This window comes from Gorilla gorilla, chromosome 2 (assembly GCF_029281585.2).
Source record: "Gorilla gorilla gorilla isolate KB3781 chromosome 2, NHGRI_mGorGor1-v2.1_pri, whole genome shotgun sequence".
Taxonomy (NCBI): Eukaryota; Metazoa; Chordata; class Mammalia; order Primates; family Hominidae; genus Gorilla; species Gorilla gorilla.
In genome coordinates, this window is record NC_086017.1 from 82693151 (window position 1) to 82719876 (window position 26726).

General features: G+C 37.3%; 1 protein-coding gene across 2 annotated transcripts in view; it reads right to left on the bottom strand.

Annotated features, from left to right (window-relative positions):
* SHQ1 (SHQ1, H/ACA ribonucleoprotein assembly factor) overlaps nt 1-26726 on the bottom strand; it is a 102509-nt gene that overhangs the window by 52421 nt on the left and 23362 nt on the right. For both annotated transcript variants that reach the window (XM_004035906.5, XM_055382989.2), the window contains exons 6-9: nt 25771-25898; nt 18588-18742; nt 16711-16764; nt 14011-14134 (exon numbers count right to left, since the gene is read on the bottom strand). In XM_004035906.5, coding sequence (XP_004035954.5) covers nt 14011-14134; nt 16711-16764; nt 18588-18742; nt 25771-25898 — 461 coding nt within the window. The remainder of the gene's footprint in view (nt 1-14010; nt 14135-16710; nt 16765-18587; nt 18743-25770; nt 25899-26726) is intronic.

Consider the following 26726-nt stretch of genomic DNA (forward strand, 5'->3'; position numbering starts at 1 on the left):
TGAGCTGTTCTAAATAGAATCCCTTGGCTTCCTGAAATCCTCCTATTAGGAGAGCAGGGTTGGGAATAATCTTTCACTGACAGACCAGTTCATGGCTGGAGGCACATAAGAAATGGTTTCCATCTCTAGGAGATGATCAGGGTAGTGGATGTTTTTGCTGGCTAAAAGCCAGCATCAGAAAAACAATGTAAGTTGCTAATTCTATACAATAAGAGCTAAATTTCTTTTCAACTGCTGGTACATTACAGCTATGTGGCTGTGGTTTTCTGGGTATCTATTCTGCCCTTTAAAGTTTTGAGTTACCCAAGACAAGAAGCCAATTGCTTCTTGGCCTTCTGGCTAAGATCAAATGTCATATCTGTCCTTATCAAGACAAGAGGCCAAAATAAGTAAAGGGACCAGGCCTGGTGGCTCACACCTATAATCCCAACACTATAGGAGGCACCAAGACAGGAGGATCACTTGAACCTGGGAGTCTGAGACCGGCCTGGGCAACATAGTGGGACTCCATCTCTACAAAAAAAAATAATAATAATTTTAAAACAATAAGTAAAGAAAAAAAGAGTGGTTATTCAAAACACCTGAGGGAAAGCACTGCTTGGTCTTTATTTGTAAAGTCATCTCAAAATAACAGCCAACATTACTATCATTTAAAATACATAACTTAGTATAATAGATACCTGGCTAGAAAATGGCTAGAATTCTGGGATTCTGATGAGACCATATTATCAAAACAGATATGAAGTATTTTAACACTAATTTTCATATGTCATTTGACCATAAAAAGGGAGAAGGAAGAAAAATTCTGTCAAATTAATCTAAATTAAGAGAACCAAAGTGGGGTAATTTGCTTTAATACCAGGCCCTAACGGGAAGTAGAATAAAGTCAAATCCCTAGCAATTAACACAAATACGCACACTAAATTTAGCATTAAGAAGGCTTCTAGGTCTATGTAATTTTTTTATCCTCAAATTTCTCAGATGCCATTTAAGCTTCAATTTTTGACTTGTATTAAGAAACACACCCTTGAAGCAATGAATTACTATTTTGAGCACAAACTTATAGTCCTATCCATTTAAAAAGTATTCTGTTATTAAAATTACATGTATTATCTGTATACTCACAAACAAAATTAACATGAAGCAAACATGTACTTTTTAGATGTCCCCTTTGCCTGGAATGTACAACCCTCAATTCAACCCATAATATACCATCTATCCAAGTCTCAAATCAGGCATTACTTTTTCTGGAAACAGGGTTCTAACTCTTCCCCCAGCTGGTTTAAGGTTCCCTCATATACCTGACATACCCCTCTATTACAGTAGTGCTACCATTTGAATGCACCCCACAAAAAGCATCTGTTGGAAAGTTAATCCCCAATGCAACAGTGTTGGAAGATGGGGCCTAATGAGAGGTATTTAGGTCATGAGGGCTCTACCCTCATGAATGTTAATGCCAATTATAAAAGAACTTCAAGCTGCCAGTTCAACCTCTTGCCTGCCTTCTCACCATGTGATACCCTCTGCCACGTTCTGATACAGCAAGAAGGCCCTCACCAGCCCCTTGATCTTGGATTTCCCAGCCTCCAGAACCATGAGCCAATAATTTCTGTTCTTTATAAATTACCCAGTCTGTGGTATTCTGTTACAGCAGCACGAAACAGACGTAAGTAATTAGGAGCTACCCACTTGCTCTGCACCAGATACTTCATATAATTACACGATTTAACCCTACGAGTTAGGTACTTTCTTCCTTGTTTCATAAATGAGATAACTGAGGCTCAAGGATATGAAGCAGTTGGCCAAGATCACAGCTAGGAAGCAAGAATCAGAACTGGAAAATAAGTTGTCTGACCCTCAACCACTATGCAATAAATCCATTGTCAGTATTTATCACCATGTGTGATGACGTCCTTGACAGGAAAGGACATGACTTTTCATCTTTCTTCCTTGGCCTAGAACAATGTCCAGCAAATTGTATGATCCTGTTCAATAAACGCTGGTTGTTAATCCAGTCTGGAGTACAAAGAATCTAACTTTAAACACACCCAGTCAAATTGCTCAGTTAGCATGTACTAGTTATAACATCTCTGTGGTCTACAGATTTAAAGTTATTTGCATCATGACAAATGTGGCATATACAATTTGTTTACTCCTTCCCTAATTATATATTTCCCTGACAAGAAAAGAATGTAGCTGTACAAACTTTATTACATCACTGTACCACCGTAAGGTCAAATAATAAATTTAACCCAAGGCTGCTTTTTGCCTTTTCTGCTCTAACAATCCCTGCAAGATGTGCCAGTTTGGAAGGACAGCCTTGACATTAACTCTGTCCTCTTTCTTAAGTAACTTGTCAAAACAGTGATTGTTTCAGTTTAGAAATACATGACCAGATGTCATCAAAACTACATAATGGTAACATGACTAATTTCAACTTCTTCAGACAACTAAGAATGAGGCATCCAAGTTCAAGGTAGAACATTAAAAAAAAAAATCTCTGTCTACACAGTAAGGAGAAAAGTAGATTAAGAAGCTAAAGATGCATGGAAAAAAGCTCTTTGAAACAGCTGCAACCTAAACCTGAACTTTTAAAAAACCCATAAGCATAGAAAACTTCAAAATTTTGTGGGTAAAATTTTTATTCAATTTTTCCATCTTAAGAATTACAGTATGTATTTCAATGCCCTTTGTGGTTTTAATTAAAACAATTACACTTCATTTTTTTCCAATAGATACCACTTAATAGAGTTCTAATTCTTTGAAATTAGTTTTATTTCAAAATGAAAAAAACTAAAATTGCATGAGGTTGGAAAGAAGAAATAGGAGTATATAGGAAGAAAGACAACTGGATATCTCAAATGGCTCATAAAAGGAAAAAACAAACCTAAACCTAATCCTACCACTGATGAATTTATTTTGGTGATCTCAAGTACTGATAAGTATGTCAAGGTAAAAAAGGAGAAAAACCAAACCGTTTTGAAACCCTCACTGTGTTTCAGTGAATATGTTTGCTTTCTGCTAAATGGTCTGCACACTGGTAGAACTGAGCTATGCTTCTTTACATTTTAATCAATGGATAATAAATATAATTTAGTAAAGTTGATTAGATATTTATCTCTACATATAAGTTTAATTTATAAGAAAAGGATGCATGAAAATTTTGACTATGAAATTAAGATCTTAGAACTGTGTTCCCCAATTCTAAAAAGCCAAGGAAAGATCATTAAAAAGCTACACATAAATAATCTTATGCAGTTCTTAGCTAATTTCTCACGAAGTAAAAATGGTAACAATCCCAACAGTTCCACTGTGGACCAGCTGTGCAGCCCAGAGTTTGCTTGCTTCTGGTACCACTTCTTAACCGTTCGGTACTTAATCTGAATCTGTTTCCACAGGGATAAATTGGAAGAAAAATTCTTAAGAATTGCTATGGAAATTAAATGAGACAACAAACATGTAAATACTTTACATATGAAAAGGGAAGGAGGACAACGGGTAGTATGGATCAGCCCTGGCACTCCCATTACTGGTCCCTGCCCCACTACCTGTGAAGCACCTGCCCACATATTCCTTCCTCCTCGGTGCCGTGGCTAGCACTCTAGTTCAGACCATACTGTCTGTCCCCAGACTACCTTGGGTCTAGGCAAGAATAAGTCTCCTCTCTTCTCCATGCCCACTAACCTCACCCTTCTCAATGACTCTATCCTAAGTGCTGCTGCCAGATGAATCTAATTTCATAAGCCTCTCACTGGCTCCAATGCCAAACTCCTCAGTGGTTCCTCCCTGAATAAGACCCAAACTCATCAGCAAGCCATTGCAGGCTCCTTTCAGCCCGGTCCCAGCACACTGTTTCTACCTTTATCCTACCATTCCCCTTCACACCTCTGGCCTCCAGACAGATGGGAATTTGCCCTTTCTTGAACATGGAACTCTTTATATTCCTTTTTCTGATTTTTTTGCCTTCTACTTTCTCAGGGAATACCCCTCCTCCACATCTTCTTTTCTAAATCCTACATATTCTTTAGTAACTACCATTATATATCACTCATTAGGTCTATGCTGTTTGCTCCTTCCCTATTAATCCCTCCTCCCACTACTAATAAGCACTCTATCAGGGTCAGAGTGAGGTGTGGTACTGAAGGTACTGAAATCCTATCACTCATCTCCTCCACCCTGACCAGGCTCTGGCTGACAAGAGTAACAATACAAAGTAGTCAAAAGAGAGGCAGGGGATCCACTTTTCAAAAAAGCTTTCTGGTGTTAACTACATTAGACAATGCGGGACATCTCTTACCTCCTTTGCCTGCCCCAATCTTAGAACCTGTATCGGGTTGAGACTCAGTCTCAAGCTAGGACTGAAGAAGCAAAGACCTGGTGCAAGCCTTCACTGCAGCTAAAACTGGCAGGTCCAAGAGGGTATGAGAAAGACATGCTGGCACTTAGCTTGCTTTAGAGCAGAGACTGAAAACTGGGGGCCTCCCAGGCTGACCTGGGCTCTCAGACATGCTATGGCTCTTACGGTGTGATTTTACATTACTTTACTTCTTTGTTCATACTTCAGCTTTAAAAAATTTTAAAGACCATTTTATTTTCTACTTCTTTTTAAAACTGGCAATACTATATATTCACACAGCAACAGTAGGCTACAGTCGAGCCATGTATCTCTCCAGTTCACACAGGCCTCATTAGTCTCTATTTCCTTAAACCCTAGCATCCTTATTCATTTACCTGCTTGGCGAAGTAAGAATCTCAGTTTGCTTCTCCTAATGTACAGAAGCCTACTCTAATGTGAGCCAACTAGATCAGCTAAGTCTCACCTTGTGGGAAGGCGAGAGAAAACAGCTGAAATGATCTACTTCAATGCTGGCCACTATTTGGAATGGCAAGCAGCCAAAGACCTCGGCTCCCTACAAAAGGGCTCCCCTCCAACCTCCATGTACATACCTAAGGCAGAGGTGGTAAATTTTCTCTGTAAAGAGATAGAAAGTAAATATTTTGGCTTTGCAGGCCAATCTCTGATGCACTTACTCAATTCTGTCATCTTACCGCAAAAGCAGCCATAGACAATACGTAAGTGAATGAGCCTGTGTTTCAATAAAACTTTATTTATGGACTCTAAAATGAGAATTTCAAATAATTTTCCCAAGTAACAAAATATTATTTTTTTTCAACTATTTAAAAATGTAAAAAGCACAGTTAGTTCAAGGGCAATACAAGATGGATTTGGCCTGTGGATGGCCATTAAGGTAATTTCTTTTTTCTTTTCTTGTTAGAGACAAGGTCTTACCCTGTCACCCAAGCTGCAGCACAGTGGCATGATCATACCTCACTGTAACCTCGAACTCCTGGGCTCAAGCAATCCTCCTGCCTCGGGATCCCAAGTAGTTAGGACTATAGGCACACACAACTACGCCCTGCTAATTTAAAAAACTTTTTTTTTCTAGAAACAAGGTCTCACTATGTTGCCCAGGCTGGTCTCAAACTCCTGGCTTCAAGAGATCTTCCCACTTTTACCTCCCAAAGTGCTGAGTTTACAGGCATGAGCCACCATACCTGTCCATTAAGGTATTTTTTTAAGGGAGTCTCCCCTTTGTATCTTATAAACACTTATATTTTGTTTTTGTTTTAAACTTTTAAGTTCAGAGGTATGTGTGTCATGGTGGTTTACTGCACAGATCATCCCATCGCCCAGGTATTAAGACCAGTATCCACTAGCTATTCTTCCTGATCCTCTCCCTCCTCCCACACCACCCCCACCCCGCCACCCTCCGAAAGGCCCCAATGGGTGTTGTTGCCCCTGTGTCCATGTGTTCTCATCATAAATACTTACATTTTGTACCTTATCTTTTGACCTATCATTCCTATTACACAATAAACTCCCTAAGAGCTAAGACCAAGTCATAAATATCCTTGTAACTCTTCACCAATTCTGTTATACTCCCTTGCACGGAGAATAGATTTGATTCATGTCTGCTGAATAAATAAATATCTGCCACTTGTTATTTTCCAACATTAACTTCTTACTTAAAGAAACTTTAAGTTGGGATATGGTGGCTCACACCTGTAAACCAGCACTTTGGGAGGTTGAGGCAGGAGGATAGCTTGAGCCCAGGAGTTTGAAGTTGCAGTGAGCCACGATTATGCCATACTGTACCCCAGGCTGAGTGACAGAGTGAGACCTTGTCTCTAAAAAATAAATGAAATGAAACTCTAAATTACGTAAATATATACATAATCAGGTGTTGCTTAATGATTTGGATGTGTTCTGAGAAATGCGTCATTAGGTAATTCTGTCATGTGAATGTCACAGAATGTACTTACACAAACCTAGATGGTAGAGTCCACTACACACCTAGGCTATGGTATAGCCAGTATATATGACTGTCCTGAATGCTGTAAGCAATTGTAACACAGTGCTAAGTATTTTTGTATCTAAACATATCTAAGCATAGAAAAGATACAGTATACTTCAGCTCTTTTCTGATTAAAAGAAAAACAAAAAAATTAATAAGAAAATAAAGACATAGTAATCTCACAGTATTACAATGTTATGGGACCACTGTTGTCCATGTGGTCCATCACTGACTGAAAGTCGTTATGTGGTACATAATTGTAATTCTTACATGTATTCCTGGTAAAACATAAAGTATTATTCAATTCACTTCATCAAGGCCTCAGTATTAATATACAATAGGACTTTGATTCACTAGGGTCAAATAGAAGGTTTTCTCTTTGTTCCCCCAAAGTTGTCTTAAATACATACAATTTTCTGCTGCTATTTTCTTATAGAAAGTTACTTCCATAAAAATTCAGATCCATAAAAATAATCTCAAAACTGACTTTAAATTTATTTAAAGAGGCACTAATTATAGAAGTTTTTTTTAAGCCATACATTCAAACCATGTAACTAAGTTCTAGGGATTTCTACACTGCTCAGCTCAGAAACTGCTGAAATTAACAAAAATAAATAGTACAGAAAATATAGTGTAGATTTAAATTGTATGTAATATTTAAGAGGTCAGCTGACTTGAAGCCATCACCCATCAGTAAGCATTTCTATATAACTCCAGTTTTCAAAGAATACTAACATTTTAAAATATTTTAAGTGATATTTTTGAAGCCAAATAACCACAAGCTATTCATCATTTGTGGCAATTAAAAGGCCAATTTATTATTTGTAAGCCATATGGGAAATGCTTCCCTCTATGGTGTATTTTAAGAGAACCAAGAATGTTTTATACAAATGTAACCCAGAAATTACCATGAGAGCAATCTAAACATTTTTAGTGATTAACAATATTCAGAAGTATTAGGGGGAAAGAGATTCTATGGAGATGACTAGAACTTGATATTCTTTCCTTTAATGTTTACCTTTATACACAATATCCTTCTATACAGGGTTATAAGTATAAACCCGCAAATGCTCTGAGGTTAAATAATACATATGAATGGGAAGAATGTACTAATTTAGGAGACTGGGAACACAGACTTGTACTCCAAGGAAGAGACAAGAGTAAAAAGAATTCACTTTGCCTCATGGAAGGAGAATCCGGAGTTCTCCCTTTCAAACATTTAGCAGCAGTTCATGATTTCCAGGAGTTAACTCCTGCTGTCCTCTGAAGTTCTCTCCTTTCTTCGATAAGTTGGTATGTAAAATGGTCAGCAAAAACAGGTACAAATGCTACTTCAGTATCTGACTTTAATTCTATGCTAAAGTTTCTGAGAGCACTATGATTGTTCTATTCTTAGAAACATTAACTGGTATGGGGAATTAAGCCAGAAAAAAAAAGTTCAAGAACAATTTAGAATAGGAGGAAGAAAACACAAGGAATTACAATCTGCCGGGTGAGGAGCAGGGAATTAAGCAATAATATTTAAAAAGTAGAGACATAAATTCCAGTGACCAGTTAACTCAGATAGGAAAGAAACTATCAACTAGTTTTAGAGGCTGTAGAGCAAATCTCAGCATCAGATAGCATATCGATTTTCCATCATCTAATTCCAACAAACACATTTTCATAGCAGAAACTACACTATCCCACGAACCTCCTCACATGGTTTACTCACATGTTTACAACATTCCCTCCCTCCTTCAAGTCCCAATTCAAATCTCACAGCCTCTATGAAAATTTCCCTGACCCCTAGTGAAATGTGTCGTCTCTCTCTTTTTTGAACTACTTAATCCACATTTCTTGTAAGGCACTTACCACGGTTGACTATATATTTTATGTTACTGATGGACATCTTAGCTCCCTAGGTAGTGAACACGCTCCCCGGCTAGCGAACATGTCCCCAAATACAGCCCACACATCTAAATTATTTTCCTATTGCTCTTTGTATTTACAGGGTGCTTTGTATGGACTGGCTCCTGAGTAGGCATACATTCAAAATATGTGTTGAACAAATCAATGAATAAATGAACTCATCAAGCAATTAACAAGTACTTGAGGGTGCTAGGAAACTAGTAGGAGCTGAGAATTAGAGGTCAAATAAGGCAGAGGCTCCCACAGTAGGAAGTTACATGTCTTCAGTGACTTAAATGTAGGTCAGTTTCCCTGGCTTATATTTTCACTCTCCATATTTCTCTTTTGAGCTACTTATTACAAATGCAATTTTTCAAAAACCCTGGTAGTTGTGTAATTCTGTGCCCTGTGCCCCCATTAGAACTATTATATCTTCAGGATCCAGCTCAGCAGCCTCACACGGCAGGTTCTCAACAAATACTTGTTGAATAAATCTCAAAATAGTTTCATACAATGTATTTAAAGAGTAAAAATTAAAAGGCCCAACAATTCTTTAAAATGTCCAGAACTGGGAACTTACAGAAGTTAAATATAGATAAATGTCAACACTGGAAAATGGCAGTGATTTCATCTTTTAGTTTTCAAGTTTGCAATATCTCCTCTACAATTCAATTTTTTTAAAAGTCATTTGCTAAACTGACTCTGGAATAAATAAAATGTAAATATTCAAAAGAAATTCACCTTTAAGGTCTCCTCCAAACTTGGAGCTCATACAATACACTTGCCAAACCTCAATGTTTTAAACATCCATTTTTCTTTTAAAAAATTGATCAGTCACAAGCCCTGTGCTTGGTACCATAGCTCTTCTTTCCTTTCTCATTGATTGTGTTATTTTATCTATGGAAGAGGTTAGTAAAGCAGTAATTTCTGAAAATCTGTTTATTGAGCCCAATTAATAATTGATAAGTAAGGGCTATTAATTACCTGAAGTGATACCTGGTTTTAATTGGGGACAACAACTAGACTCCTAAAGGCTGTTTCTTGGGTTACTACCTGCTAGGTAGCTACTATTCATCAGACTTCACATGTTATTAAAAAGTAGGTTTCTATTAACCTTAAAAACAAAACAGCAAATAGAAAGAACAATTGTATACGTTTTTATTAGCCAAAACATTTAGAAAACTGTCCAAATATTAATAGAAATCATGTTTTCCACAAAATGGTGGATAAATTCAAATTTGAAACATGGTAGTATGGTGGTTAAGAGTCCAGACTTAAGGAAAAAAAAAGACTTTGTCTAAAGGAAAATCACAACATGTACAAAAATAGGAAAGACAGTATCATGAATCCCACATACTCATCACCCAGGCAGCAATCAACTTGTAGCCAACCTTGTTTCAGCTACACCCCACCCACTTTCCCACAACCCACTCTGGACTATTTTGAAGCAAATTCCAGGCTTCATATAATTTCATTTATAACTATTTCAATATATATAAGTGCACAGACTCTAAGTTACACAGATCTGGAGTCAAATCTAGGCTCTCCCACCTACTAGCTGTAAGACCCTGGGCCACTGACTTCACTTCTTTGAGCCTGTCTTCTATTTGCAAAATGGGGATAGTAATGCCTGCTTCACAGGACTGCAATATGAGCAAAATGAGATATGGTATCTAAAGAACTGAACCTAGCGCTGGCACACAGAAGGTAGCTAACACACGCAGCTGTGGTTATTAACAAACTAGCCAAACCAGAGCTACCTCTATTTAAATTATGCAGTGTCCAAACAAACGAGCCTCTTCGGTGGCAATAATGGCATCCCTGTGCCATCCACCTGTACGTATTATTAACGCATCAGGACAGAACTCTGACTCTTTTCTAATGAGGCTCACAAAGAAAATAACTGGTATCAAGTATCCCTTTATTTTAAAGAGATGCTAACCTCTCTATGCTGAACTTGTAGAGAGAGAAACTAAAAATGATTTGTAATTCATTCACCGAATATTCACCTTCAGGAGCTTAAGAGTAAAGAGGTCCAGAAAAAATCTCCATGGATAAAGGTGGTGTGGGTGCAGGAAGGAGGTGCTTTTCTGTTACCTTAAACCAAGAGAAAGGGGGTTTTAAGAGGCCCTAAGAGAGTACAACCTGCTTACCCTGGAAATTTTAACTGTAGATACCAACTGGAGAGTACAAAGATTGGTGTCTAGCTTCCATTAAGAAGCAGGACAGAGCAACATGGTGTGGCCGAGTGGAGGTAAGCGGTATGTCCTGCCAAAGTGAAAGGGGTCCTCCTCCCTGCCGCTAGTCACCCACCCTCAGGCAGGTCCCAGCTGGGGAAGGGAAGAATTTCTTTTGTAATGAAGTTCAAAGTGGACATTTTAAGCGCTGAAATTAGACTCCTCTTGTGACTAGAAGTGGTAAAAGAACTTTTTTAAAATCTAAAGTGATAGAAAAAGTTATAGGATATATATTATAGGAGACAAATATATGATATGATATATATAGGATATATATTCCATCCAAGAAGAAGGAAAAAAAAGAACCCACAGAATGAGCTCAAAGGGGGAACTGAAAGCAAAAATTAAGTTGATGTTTCACTTCCATCCCATCCCATCCTACCCTTCTAATGGAAGTAAAGTAAGCAATACCTTCTATACATTAATAAGATGTAGACAATACACTCACTAAATTACATAAATAATGTATGATCAAGTATTAAACTACGACTTGTCACTTCTAAGATGAATAACTCTTCTGAGTGGGCCAGGTGCGGTGGCTCACACCTGTAATCCCAGCACTTTGGGAAGCCAAGGCAGGCAGATCACTTGAGGCCAGGAGTTCCAGACCAGCCTGGTCAACACGGCAAAACCCCGCCTCTCCTAAACATACAAATATTAGCCAGGCGTGGTGGTGCATGTCTGTAATCCCAGCTACTTGGGAGGCTGGGGCATGAGAATTTCTTGAACCCAGGAAGCGGAGGTTGCAGTGAGTCAAGATCGCGCCACTGTACTCCAGCCTTGGGCAACAGAGCAAAATTCTGTCTCAAGGAGAGAAAAAAAAAAAAAAGAATAACTCTTCTGAAGATACATTAGAAAATCTGCTTTTTCCCTTTTACTTTTATTTTTAATTGACTAACAGCAACTAAGTGATGCTCCCATGAAAAACTTTACCCATTCTTCCAAAAAGAATGGAACAGAGGCAATAAAAGTTGAAGAGACAGAGACAGGGGAAAAAAAAGGAGTCATGTGCCCCAAGATGACTGATCCAAGGAGAGCAAGGTCCTTTGCTAAGCACTAAAACAGTACTTAAGGGGCAAAGCAGGATTTCCTGCCCTTAAAGAGTCTGGATTAAACAGAACAGCAACCTCCAGAGATAAACATACAGTCTTCTGGAGGAGGGGAGGGAATGAGAAGAAATGCAAAACTGAAAAGAGCCAAAAGCCTAGTAAAGAATCCTTGTAAAGGCTACTGTGAAGTCACATAAGGCAAATTCCTGGCTCTTTGAAAACTCAGATCTTAGTCAATCAGTTATAATGAAATATTCTGTAGTTTCTGAAGCATTCCTACATTGGTTTTGAAAGCTCATTCCATTTAAGATCAATCCTTCTTTGGAGCCAGGGTTATTCATTACTTTCAACTATGGAACAATATACTGACCTTTATAATAAAAAGTGTGAACACTGTGACTGCATTTTGAATTATAAGTAGGCATGAATTCATTCTTGGAAAACACTAAATGCCAAACCAGAGCTACCTTTATTTAAATTATGGGGTGTTCAAACAAATGAGCCTCTTCAGCGACAATAATGGCATCCCCATGCCATCCACCTGTACAAAGACAGGTGACGATTCTCATCCAGAACATGTCATCTCCACAGCTTCTGGCACAAATTCTAGACAACCCAGCCCTCAGTTTTAGCACTAACTAGCCACAACCCAAATTAGTCACAGAACACACTGTACATGGTACATAGAGGGTTCAGGTTCATTTTTAGCAGAGGCCTCCAGTGTGTTACTTCAAGTTCTATGTTACTATCATAACACAGCTGATAAAACTATTTCTTGTCAGAGTGATAATGAATAAAAATTAAGTCTCAATTTCAATTCTGACCTACTAAAACTGTTTGGGTAATTGATTCCTGTGTAAGTCAAGGCAATCGAATTTATTTTTGGTTATGCAATCATAGAACTGATTACTTTTCCAATAAAAGTCAAAAGAACTAGATTACTTCCCAGAATAAAAAGTAACAAGCAGTAGTCTGTATATGTGAGTGAGAGTGAGTGTGTGAGTGTGTGTGCAAACAGGCATGTGTAGGTTTTGCCAATTCTCCATCTGGAAGCCATGATATAACAGGATAATCGCAAACTGCATTCTCACTGGTTTAAGTCCATGAATAATGCCCAGATAATCTAGCATGACTTAAAAAAGAAATGAATTGTGACGTGTAACTGAGGCTCACACAGTCATTTATAGCAGATTGATTTTCCAAGGTACTTTTAGCAATTCAAAAAATATCTTAGATGGAAGGCAAGAAGAAATAACACATGAAAAAACAAAGCAGTTTGTTTCCCACTGTTAAGTTAAAGAAGATAGATTTCTCAATGATAGCTCTTTCATCCTATAATCAACAATCCTTCAAAATAAAATACAGCTAGTCTAAACCAACTGGATGAATAAAAAGGCATCTTTCATCTAACCATGATTCATTTTTACAATTATTGTCTACTTTAAAATAATCTACTTCAAACATGATTTTCTTCCCCCATCCCCACCACCAGCGCAAGAAGACTACAGGTTACACAGAAAGCAAAGTACACCTTGAGGTGAGACAAAACATTTGAGATGTGATTCTCTTCTTTAGGCCAGTGAAGTCACCTGGAGGTAGAAGGAAGAACTTCCTTTCTTTCCCCTTCTTATTCTGAAGTCTGAAAACCAAGCTCCCAGAAACACTTTTATCTAAGGGCAAAGGAATGATAAGTCTCCCCAGGGGGAGAATACAAGAAATGACCATAAAGTACTAAAAGTGACTTTTAAATAAATGTGCCAGAACTAATACATACAAATGGGTGTTGCCCCCTTCAAAGTCATTATCTTGGAAATTATATACTTATTCTAATGATGATACTATGGGCACTTTGGAATTTGTTTCAGAGCCCAGAATTTTCCACATCCTTAAAGCTAACAAGTGTTTGTCTTTTCAGGTTGAATTTAGCAAGTCAAAAGTGCTCAGAGTAGCTGAGCTTTTTGTTAGAAAATCTTTCTTGACATGCCGAATCTAGGTTACATGTCCCCTCCTAAACGATCCCTGGACTTCTCCCAGCAGAGTACTTTTCACTCTCTCTTTGGAATTGCTAACTTACCCATCATCTGTCTGACAAAACTGTAAACTTCAACAGAGCAGGGAACTTTTCTGCCTTCTTTATTATTAGACCCACAGTCCCACCATAGAGCCTAGAAGACTATAGGCAGCCAAGAAATACTGAATGATGCAAGCTATTATAATGTAAAACGGTTTGCAATACTATGTGTGCCTTCTCTGTTTACCTTCCTTACTCCTTTCGGAAAAGAGTTTTTATTATGCCTCTATGCAATTACTTATCTACATATATCTTATACACAGGAATTTTATACTTTAACAGTGGTTGGATTCATTTTTCATTACTTATTTATATACAGAAAAAAGCAAAAATCATTATTATATCTTCACAGACTAAAAACTTACAACTTTTTCCCTCCCAAATTTGCAAGTACAATAATATCTTACCCAGTTGCAATATCTTTATAGTGTCCCTGTAGGCCTTCATCACCAGCTTGAAATGGCGATAGAGTGGGTAACACAACACCCTTCTTCCAAAAGACACCATGATATCATGAACGTTAGTCCAAGTCTGTGAAGTGTCATTTTAATAAGCAGTCATTTCCACAAAATGTTACACAAACAAAAGTACACAATGAAATAGGAAGCTTTTCTCATTTAAAAGCTGCAAGTTCAGATCATTGTGAAGCCAAGTAGAAGAGAAACATAAAACCATGAAATAAGATTCTTTTTGTATACTTTACAATAAAACAGAATCTTAGATTTGTAATTTCTCACACTATCAATACATCACAAATGTCACAAGAAAGCTTTTAAATAAAGTCCTAAAGATTACAAATAAGAATCTAAAACACATGGCATTAACAAAATACAGATGCACATAAAGGACATTTTAATATAATTTACATTTCATGTTTTTGTCAGCTAAGGCTATTCAAGATGGCACAGATCAAAAATGTAGAACTCACCGGGAGCGGTGGCTCATGCCTGTAAAGCACTTTGGGACTCCAGGCGGGTGGATCACCTGAGGTCAGGAGTTCGAGACCTCCCTGGCCAACATGGCAAAACCCCGTCTCTACTAAAAATACAAAAATTAGCCAGGTGTGGCGACAGGCACCTGTAATCCCAGCTACTCAAGAGGGTGAAGCAGAGAATAGCTCGAAACTGGGAGGCAGAGGCTGCAGTGAGTCAAGATTGCGCTACTGCACTCCAGCCTGGACAATAGAGTGAGACTCCATCTCAAAAAAAAAAAAAAAAAAAAAGGCCAGGTGCGGTGGCTCACGCCTGTGATCTCAGCACTTTGGGAGGCCGACAGGCAGACCACAAGGCCAGATCGAGACCATCCTGGCTAACACAGTGAAACCCCGTCTCTACTAAAAATACAAAATTAGCCAGGCGTGGTGGCAGGTGCCTGTAGTCCCAGCTACTCGGGAAGCTGAGGCAGGAGAATGGCGTGAACCCAGGAGGCGGAGCTTGCAGTGAGCCAAGATCGCGCCACTGCACTCCAGCCTAGGTGACAGAGCGAGACACCGTCTCAAAAAAAAAAAAAAAAAAAAAAATACATACAACTCTTTAGTAAAGTATGTTCAGTTTCCTCTCCTCTTTTTCTTTTTTTTTTTGCACTGGACATGCGTAATACAAGACATTTACTTGAGTAATTTGCTTTTGCTTATCAAACTGATTTCTAGGAAAAAAGGTGTTGTATCTTGAATGGTATCAAACTGATAACATTAGCAATTCAAAACTTACTAAAAACACTAGACAACAGAAAATTTCCACAAAATTGTTTTTTGATAAACAAAGTATAAAAAATGTAAACCATATGTAAAATTTAAAATTAAAACCAAGGGAGAAAGATAATTTACATGTACATTAATCCTTACAACTATGAGAAATCTGATTAAGAACACTTAGTATTTGACATAATTTAAAGAGAATTAGGAACTTAAATATCATAAATAGGTGAATTTTCATGTAGATTTTTAATAACTATACTACAAAATTATCCAGTCACCAACTACTTTCAACATATTAATAAATGCTAACACAGAAACCGATTCCTCTATTATATGCTGATCATGGCAACATGAGGAACTCCAATGAAGCCTAGAGAGCAGCACTTTTCGTCTTCAATATGCATACAAACTCCCTAGAGATCTTGCTACAAATCCTGGTTCTGATTCAGTGAGTGTGAGGTGGGACTGAAATTCTGTCTTTCTAATGAGCTCCCAGCTGAAGCTGCTGGTCAGGTTGTTGGTCCTTGAATCATTTTTGGAGTAGTAAGATTCTATATGAAGAAAGTGTTTCAGTTCCTGTTTACATCTTACCTATTATTTCAACAAAGTGACGTCAATGAAACAATCTTGATTTTACAACTTAAAAAATACTGGTTGTTTTAACTGATGATATAATCTTGATACTTTTTTAAAGTTTCTGCTTTTAATTACTGTTTTGATGCACAAGTTTGTTAAAAACTCACAAATTTAAAGATATTATCTTTGGTATTTTTGGTGAGACCTGCACAACTATTTTTCAGAAAACAGAAACATTATTACTATACTAAAAGAGTTATCAAATATAACCAGACTACATTTGAATTGTAGGACCTAAGATAAGAGATTTAAGCTATGTGATCTAAGTTTCCTCACCTGTAAAACCTGCAATACTTACCTCACAGACATACTGAGAATAGGTGAAGTTTTTTTACATATACACATATATATTAAAAATCATATAAAAAACATTATTTTTCGTGTGTGTGTGTGTGTGTGTGTGTGTGTGTGTGTGTGTGTGTTCTTAGCATAGACCCTGACAGTCACTTATCACCTAGGTTTGCTTCCATCTCTGAGTTTCAAGCTCCAATACATGCCAACTCACAAACACACCTCTCACTCTGCCCCCACATTCTTTCCCAACAAACCATGTCTCCATCCTCTCTCCAAAGTGTGTTTCCCTCCCCCAGCTTCCAAAATACTCTACCTGGTTCATTATCAGAATTTTATTAAAAAGATGGAAAACATACTTGTACAATAGAGCTTCTACTTTTAAAAATTCAAGGAATTGCTTGAATTACCCCAAATGATGTAAAAACAACAAAAATAACTTCCTGAACAACAAACTCTAAACAACTGCAACTGGAAATCATACCTCAAACCAGCATAGTGTTGGACTCAGTTTCCTGATATTCCATGCAGATTCAACCTTTTTTTGTTTTGGAGAAAAGAATACCATCACATTAGAGGTAAAGTCATTTAAATAGACCAAACAAATCCATTTATTCAACCAGTGTCTGAGGATCACTGACATATGGGAACTAAGAAGTGTTCACGACTATAGAAAAATAATTATTTTGCTGATACAGAGACTCAGTGGGAAGTTTCTGTTTACTCTCCTTGGGATTTTCGAAAATAAAACTTTTCTACTGATAAGAGTACCAGAACACAAGAGTAAATAACCAGGGGTTTTGAAACTAAAAGTTAAAGCAAAGTAATCCCTGCTCAATTTCTGTCCTTTTTCCACTAAGTTACATGCCTCCCAAACAATCCATAAATAATCTATCAAAGGAATCAAAGATAATGTTGAAGTATTACCTGTGGCACTTAAGAAGCTGCTAGAAAATTTGATCTTTCAGAGAATGCTGGTGAGAATAAGTAAATTCTAGAGAAGGTCTCAAGTTGTAAGACTTCATGATTTCAAATACACAAATACAAGAATAAAAAATGGTAAATTTTTTCAAATATACCTAAACACTCATCTTTTCAAGATTTAATATGAAGCATTTTTTGGTCAAAGAAAACATTTTCTGCAATTACAGTATCTTTAAAAGATGAGTGAAAACAAAAAGTATTTTCAGATATATTATGCCCTTAACACACTAAATTAATAGTCATCTTGGAGTCAGACACAAACGTCAAGAGTCACCCTAGAAATTTTCAGAATCATGACAACAAAAAAAATTGGTACATAGAAAATTCTAACTCTAATACCATCCTAGTGCTATAATGTCAAGTGAAAAAAGCAGGTTAAATAGTATACACGTTAGGACCTAAGGTAAATACACACAATATAGACACACATGCACACTGAAAGAAGACTGGAAATAGATACATCGCCATGTAACAGCGGTTATATTTCTGATGACTGAAATTACAGGAAATCTTAATTATTTTCTTCATGTGTATATTTTCCTTCATATGTGAATTATTTGTGTAATTCAAAAAAGGAAAGCTATGCTCAGATCAAAAATAACCTTTTAAGCAAGGACAATTATAAACAGCTGCAGGGCCACACTAACTAGAAAGGCTGTTTTTTTTGGTTTCCAGCCTTTTTAAATATACAATCAATGGTACAGGTGAAAAGGAAGTTTAGCTCTTCATTTACAAAATCAAATATGGTTTAAGAAGAGATACAACAAAGACTATATTATTTTTTAAAAGATTAAGAAATAATTTACAAAAGGATTTACTTTTATAATATGATCCCTTTAAATAGCAAAAAAGATATAATTCAGGTTTTAAAAAATCTGATTTACATATAATTTTTCAGAGTACACGTACTCTATGAATTGAGGGACACTTGCAGGTAAATACTAAGATTTCTCTATTTTGTAAAATGCCATATTTTGCATCTGCTGACTTCTGGCTGAGAGAAAGAATATAAATGGGTATGGCAGTTTACCCCCTTGCCAATGTGAAGTGTCATGTGACAGAGCACTTCTCTGGCCTAAAAGAGATGAGAGCTCAGAGTAGCCTTCCTCTCTACTCTCAGTTTCACTCCCTTAAACTTCCCTACTCTGCTATTTTTGCAGAGACTAATGCCAAGAGAAAAGTGAAAAAGACCAACTAAGCAATGTATGATTGCATGTGGGTACCCACCACCACCACCACACACATGCAACTCTGCTGGGGGCATCCCCTGAATAACTAATCACCACCAGTTCTACTCTAGACAAGAAAGACTGATGCTTTAATGCAGTTTACTCAGCACAGTCATCTATGGCAACATGCACACATACATGCACTTACATTCTTCTCTCCTTCAGTGACACGGGTTTCATAGCAATATGCCAGAAGGATATCAATCAAACTGTAGCACACTTGACGACAGGCTCTCTTGTCCAGCAGATAAGATTTATTGACAAATTTTCGTAGCTGATATTTCTCTTCTTCAGAAAAAGACACTAGAAGAAAACGCATTTAAAAATTAGATGTTTCATTCAGTTTTGTAAAACTCCCAATGTGAAAGATTTGTCAAAATTAGAACTTTGATTATAGAAACTGAAATAAAAATTCTTTCCACTTAACTATGGATATATAAATAACTTAAGTAGACTTCACAGTTTTAGTAAGAGCTATGAGTCTGCTCAAATCCTAATAGGGCTGAATAAAGAAGATTTTTCTAAATAATACCTATTCCTTAATTCCCGACCCTCCCTTTTTTGCTACACTGTTCTGTACTTAAGGCGTCTGAATGCCAGTTACTGTCTTTAAAATTAAGATAATACATTTTGACAACAGAAAGTGCTAAATAAAGCACACTGAAAATATTCATTATCCATTTTGAAAGTTCTATACTAAGAAACAGGAATACTCCCAGATATTAATCAATTAAAATTGTTAAATTTAAATTTAATTTAATTAGATTAAATTTCAATTCAAATTAATCCATTAAAATCTCATATTGTTTACCATATAAATCAAGTTTTACATATGACCACATCACATACATTAGACTTGGGGAAGAGATTGTTTCTTTACAACACAGTTCCTTTTTGCTTTTCTTCTTCTGCTTGGCACCTTCTCGCCACCTGAATATTCGTCAACAGCCTCTCACACACTGAAAATCTAGTATATATCATTCCATAGTTTTCTCTAGACATGTAATCATATACAGACTAAGCATACCTACTAGGGAGTTTATACTTCCTACACCCTCCCTCAACCCAAATAACTAGGTCATTTTTCTCCATCTAGCCCTTCTCACTCAACAATACCTCTGGCAAATCCCTAAAAGTCAACTGGTGTGTAACTAATTTTTGTAAAGGAGTATAATATTCCAAAATGTACCATGCTCTGTCCAATCACTCCCCCTACCGATGGGCACTCACTTTGCTTCTAGTTTTCTGCCACTGCTAATCATGCTGCAATGAATATCCTTATCCTATGTCCTTGGATATTAGAGGCTTTATTTCCATAAAGTAGACTCTCGAGACTGTATTGACTGGGTTAAAAAAGTATCTGTTTTAGAAAGATACTTTACTTAAAGGCTACAATAACTCTCCTTTCTCACAGTCATGAATAGAAGTTCCTCTTCCCACACATACCTCCCACCTCCCCCTGGCAAGAAATGTAATAGCTTTTTTACAATCATTTCCAGGTTAATAAATTGAGTATAGTAGGCAGAATTCTAAGATGACTTCCAATGAGTCATTATGTGGGGATGGAGCTTGTGACCTGCTTCTGTCCAACAGAATACGACCAAGGCAATGGGACAGTCATTTCCACGATTATATTCCATTATTAGCAGACCAAAGCCAGGGACTCGCCTGCTAGTTTTGAAGAAATAAGATGTCACATGGTGAAGTGAGAGAGCCTGTGAGAAGGCTATGTGGCAGGGACCTGTAGAGGCCTCTAAGATCTAAGAGTGGCCCCCAGCTAACAGCCAGCAACAAAGCAGGGGTCTCAGTTCTATATCTGCAAGGAACTAAATTCTGCCAACAATCATGTGAGATTGGAAGAAGACCTTGAGCTCCAGGAAAGAACACAGCCTCCAACATCTGTTTTTTAAAAAAATAAGATGGATATCTTTGGCTACAGCCTTGCAAGGCCTTACACAGTGGACCCAGCTAAGCCTGGCCCAACTTCTGACTCACGGAAACTGAGATCATGAACGTACACTGTGTGAAGCTTGTGATAATTTGTTATGCAGCAAGAGAAAACTAAAACAGTGACTTATCATTGTTATTTCACTTAGTATTTCTCCAATTGCTCAACTTTAAGCACTAGTTCCTTGGTTTGTAGGCAATCTGGATTTGCACTCTTATGAGTGACCCATTCGAATGTGTTTTGTCCAGTTTTTTTCTATTGGATGGCTTGTCTTGTCAAATTAAGAATCCTGTATATTATAGATATAAACCCTAATCATCTTTCCAAAGCTACCATATCTCTACTGACTTTGTTTATGGTACCTTTTGCCATTGAAACACTTATTTTTCATGTAGTCAAATATGTCCATATTTTTTTTTAAGACAAGATTCTGGATTTATAGCTTTAGTTAAGGTTTCCCCAATCCTTGAATTGTACATGAAGTCTCTTTAAGATTAAATTTATTATCCATTAAGTGGAGGTACAGCATCATAAACAAAGGTCCTCATCCTGGTCTTCATATTGAGTAGGCTGAGGAATAAGAGGAAGAGGAAGGGTTGGTTTTGCTATCTCAGGGGTGGCAGAGGCAAAAGAAAATCCCCATATAAGCAGACCTATGCATTTCAAACATGTTTTGTTCAAGGGTCAACTGTATTTAATTTAAAATTTACTGGATTTAATTAATAAGACAGATAAACTGAGTGTTGACTGCCTCACTGGAAGACACAACTGAAGTTCCTTAATTTAAATAAAAGCTCTCAGTTCATTTTAAGCAATTTGATTTAAGGAAATGGCATGAAGGAATATACTCACTGCAGGAAGAAAGCATACCTGACAAAATATTTTATGACTCCTTGTATTTAGCAAGAAGGTTAGAGACAGTATTCCCTTAGGTATGGTTTTTGAGATGTTCATTAATTTAGCTAATGGGAAAATGCCAGGTGTTCATGATATCTGACTAGAGAAAAGTCTTTATATCCTAGTTGACTAATAAAGACCCCTGCTCCCACATAATTCTCAATCACAAAGTAAGCATGCCCAGAAACTATTTAGCAACATGTCAACTCTCTACATATTTATGCCTTCATTTTTAAGTAATCATACCTATCGACGTTTAACCATTTATAAAAGTTGACCTAGGCAATGTAGGTTCTGACGTTACATTATCCACATGTAAGTATTTCTACATTAGTCATTTTCAATAACTGTGCACAGAAGAAAAGCCTACTTGAATTATTCTTCTGAATTCTTGGATACTAGGAGCTGCTAGACTTTCCCTAAAACACTTCCACCTTTTACTGAGCATTTATAAGCTCCACTGTGGCCTACTTCATTAGTAACACACAAATGCATTTAAATTCTGAAATTCAAGCAAAGAAATCAGAGATGATAAATAACAATAACAACAAACCAGGAAATCACTAGAGAAACCAAAAGTCTGAGCTCCCTAAGGCCTTTTTTATTAGAGCTGTAAATCATATCACCCAAAGGGGAACTTGGGGGAAGTTTGCACACAATCAAGTCTAACCTAGCAGCAGTACTGGAAATAACTACAGATGCAGTGCCAACAATGCTTGGATGATTGCCACCATGAGTAACATTTGTCAAGCATTTGTATGACTTAGCTACACTACAAAGCAGCTTTGCCATATAGTTCACAATGTTTTGGCTAATTATACTTTTAAAAATAATCTCCAGTGAAACAAAAGTCAGCTGAACTCTCAATACACTTGAGGAGGAAACTGGTGCCCTAGCATTGAAGCAAATGGCCGAGGACCACCTCCCAACATCAAAAACCCCACCAATATGTCTGAAGGCTGCAAAGGGACTATCAAAATGAAAGATGTCTGCAAGGTAGTCACTTTTCTCTTCCAAATATTTTCTAATTTTGTTACTTTTAAATCCTCCCTTCCTCTCTAAATCCCCCTTCCAAACATCCCTCTTATCTGGGTCAACAATTAAATCACAAAGGATCTCAATGCTCTCAGAGTAACGCACATCTGTCTATTACATTGTACATTCACTGGAACCAGATCAAGGGAACCAGAAAAAATTGTGCTGCATTCAAACCTTCAGCCTAAATGGGTAGCCCTGCAGTGCTACAACTTTCAAAGTTGACACTGACAGTTATCTCTACAAACACTGAAGGGCTCACTGGTGCCAAACAGGATGTCCCTGCTAGGAAGTTCATTGACTATAAATGTTATGTGGTGTCATAACAAGCAATAACGTGCCAAGACTCTGGAGCTTCAGATTAACCACTGAAAGACAACATGGGAAATGCGGTGAGTTCATCCTCATGAAACCAGAGCTCAGGGGAAGCACAGCGTTTAACACTTCCATTTACAAGCCTTTGGGGAGGAAAATCTGGATCACTACAAAGCTGGAGAAAAGCCTCCCTGGTAACTCAGGGCTGTGATGAAAATGACAAGAATTACAACCAAGGGAGAAAAAGAGGGAGCAAAGTTCACCACCTAAGGCTTATCTGGAATTCAAAGCAACCTAGGTTAATATTTTATGATACAGAATGAATCAAAGGTACACCCCTCACCTGCACTGTTGTATCTGCCTGGCGACACCTGATGAGGAGGTGTTAAACAGACAACAGCCCAGGCCATGACACAAAGAGGAAGAAGGCCAGAGAGGCAAAGAACAAAGAGGAAGAGGAGAAAAGGTACAGCAGCATGCAACATAGGTCAGCAGAAAACTGTGATGTTTATTTCTTGGTTTATTTCTTTTACCCCATATTTTATCCTGGCTCAACACACTTCAATTTATTCCTCCAATTCGGAGTGCCCCAAATATTTGAACCAGGATTTTTCAAATGAGAGAGAAATCTTGTCAACAAGGAACTTTCCCTTAAAGCTTTCTAAATGTATAAAAATTGTAATTTCACAGAGAAACCATCCAACTCCTGGCTCTCCTGTGACTGATTTTACTCTACAATAATAATTTCTAACATTTACAGGATTTTAAATACATCGTTTCATTCAATCTCAGGAAAACTCTGAGGTAGGTACAGCATTCCACAGCAACCCAAAGGTGCAAGATCATATCGCGAGCATGTGGTGGAACAAGAAGTCCAACCCCAAGCCTACATTTAGTTTATATCTTATATTTGGTATTATTAGAAGAGACACGCTGTTCGACACAAAGCTCAAGTTCTTCTACCTTAGATCACATGTCCTTGCTATTTTTAAAGGTGGTTTTTAGAATGAATCACCATAATGGCTTTGCAGACTATGACTGTTCCTGATGCACCAGCCTGGCTATCAGTCATGGGTCAGATGAAGGGTCAGGAGGGCAGGTGGTTAAAAGGACTGAGTGGCTTGATCTCCTGCTAAAATTACACAGAGAAGACTAAGAGCATTGCTGACACAGAAAACTGGACTGAGAACAAGCTACAGTTTATCAAAGTAGAGCAAGTTAGAATTTAAATCAAAGGGAACACCTTCTCTTGATTTTTAGGGCAACTAGCTCACCCTGGTGGACAGAAAACTCAACTACGCAACCATCAATTTTCTCCCACACCACCTCATTAAAATACTGTGCTAAAATTAGGGAAACTGACTCTAACCAGTTGATACACTTGATGATTTAAGTTTGTTCAAACTTCATGACCAGAACTACCTATCATGTACAATTAACTATCTATATTGTGTTAGCAATCCTATACCTGAAAATTTGTCTATATATACATAATGTGAGAAGTCTCTGAAAGCTGCTTAAACTCAAATATAAAAGTCAGGATTTGTTGAAAACGACAATAAATCTATAACGAGTCACTATAGGCCGGGCGCGGTAGCTCACACCTGTAATCCCAGCACTTTGGGAGGCCGAGGCTGGCGGATCACAAGGTCAGGAGATAGAGACCATCCTGGCTAACAGGGTGAAACCCCGTCTCTAGTAAAAACACAAAAAATTAACCGGGCGCGGTGGCGGGTGCCTGTAGTCCCAGCTACTCGGGAGGCTGAGGCAGGAGAATGGCGTGAAACCGGAAGGCGGAGCTTGCAGTAAGCTGACATCGTGCCACTGCAGTCCAGCCTGGGCGACAGAGCGAGACTCCGTCTCAAAAAAAAAAAAAACAAGAGTCACTATAATGAGCTTCTGTTATGCAATAAAGCTAATCCTCTATTTTCTAAAATATTATAGTAGCAATTTTTTGATCTGGTAGAACTCACCTAAACTTTAATAAAACTTAACCATAAAAACATTTATTACAATATTTATAGATATTTACTGAGTACCTTTATATAACAGGCACTATACTAGACACTGAAAAAATAGCAGATAATAGGCTATTGCATTGATATGCAGAAAATAAAAAACTGTGATGCATTAGAGACCCTGTACCTACTTCAGAATGAGTGGTCAAAGAAGGCCACTATATATATTATTTGCAACTGCAGAAAACAGGAAGTCACCCAAATGTCCACCAGTAGTAAACAGCCCAAATATCCATCAATCATGAAAAAAATATCCAACAGAATACTATGTAATCATGAAAAGCTTCAGGTAGATCTCTACATACTAATATGGAAGATGTGCAACACACACTACAAATTGAAAACAAGGTACGAACCGGGTATACGTGAGTCTATGTGTAGACATTTCTTAAAGCAACTGTTTAGATGTGGGAATATATATTTTTAAAATATCCCCAAAATTGCTAATAGTGATTACTTCCGGGAAGAAGAACTTGGGGTGGGAAGAGTCTATATTCCATTTAATACTCTTCAGAATGTACATATATGTGTATTCTTTCCATTTAAACATTGAAATTTTATTTTTAATATGTAAATAAAAGCCAAATCAGTGTGACAGAAAACATGGGTGTTCTCTTCTTGATCTGTCTGCAAATGTTATATTTCTAATGTATAGTCTTAATATATCAATGCTACACTGCACTTAGAGAAGCTGGTAATAACATGTCCATCTAGGTCTTTTCCCACTTGGGTCTTCCCCCTGCCCGTTACTAATACTCAAATGTCCTTACCAAAGAAGAATGTTCATACCTCTTAAGCAGGTTATTGAGAAACTACAAATGTCCTGTGTGATAATATCCCTAAATTTAGGTTTTAAAAAATAATTAATTGTAAGAAAACTCCAATGATTCTAAAGGAAAACATACTTCAAAAGAATTTTCCAACACAAATAAGCCTAATTATTTAGCGGCATTTTCCAGTCAGGGGCAAAGAAGTCATTTCCAAAATTAGCAATTCAAACTCATATTTTAACATTATAAGGCAATTACAACTATACGCTTAATAATATGGAAGGCAGTAAACGTGGTACACCATGAGATTTTAAAATGAAACAAATTAGCCGAATTTGAGTTTCTTACCTAATGTAGCATGATTTTCTTGTTCCTGACTCTTTTCCAAAAAGGCCGTCATTTTTGAATATTTGTCAGTCCACCAAGGATTATACTTCAAAATCTGTTCAATTGCCTCGTCTTCAAAAAAGTCAGCTCTAGGAAAAAACATTGAAAGAACTTACTATACAGGATTTCACTGGCTTTTACTTTTTAACATTTTATCTTAACTCATATTTGTACTAGAAATACAGATTTTTAATTCAAAGTACATTTCAAGGAAAGACTGAACACTATATTTACTTTCTTTGTAGTTACTAACCACAAACATAAGTTATTTACCATAAAACAAAAGTAAGTATCTGACTAAAGGGATACATAACATTTCTGATCTCTTTTTTTTTTTTTAACTTTTTTTAAAAGAGATGGGTCTCACTCTGTCATTCAGGCTAGAGTACAGTAGTAACATAATCACAGCTCACTGCAGCCTCAAACTCCTGGGGTCAAGCAATCCTCCTGTCTCAGCCTCTCAAGTAGCTATGACTACAGGCACATGCTACTGCGCCTGGCTAATTTCTATTTTTTCATAGAAACGGGGTCTTGCTTCCTTGCCCAGACAGGTCTTAAACTCTCGGCCTCAAGTGACCCTCCCACCGCAGCCTCCCAAAGTGTGATGGGATTACAGGCTTGACCCACTGTGTCCAACCTCTGATCTCTTTAAATAGAAGGTACATAGAAGACTGGTCCTACCCTGAAGTCCCATCCCATATTCGATGATGTGAAATGAAGCAAATCTGAAGACACACTGGACTGAAATCTAGCACTTGTGCTAGGTATGCAAGTACTACAGACTTTAGTAAAATTTCAATAAAGGAAAAAATTTTTGAACTCAACCAGCAAAGAAAAACAAGCAGATGAGTAGGAAATTCAGGATACTGCATCTCCACAAAGAGGCTAAAAGAGGCTACACACACACACACACACAC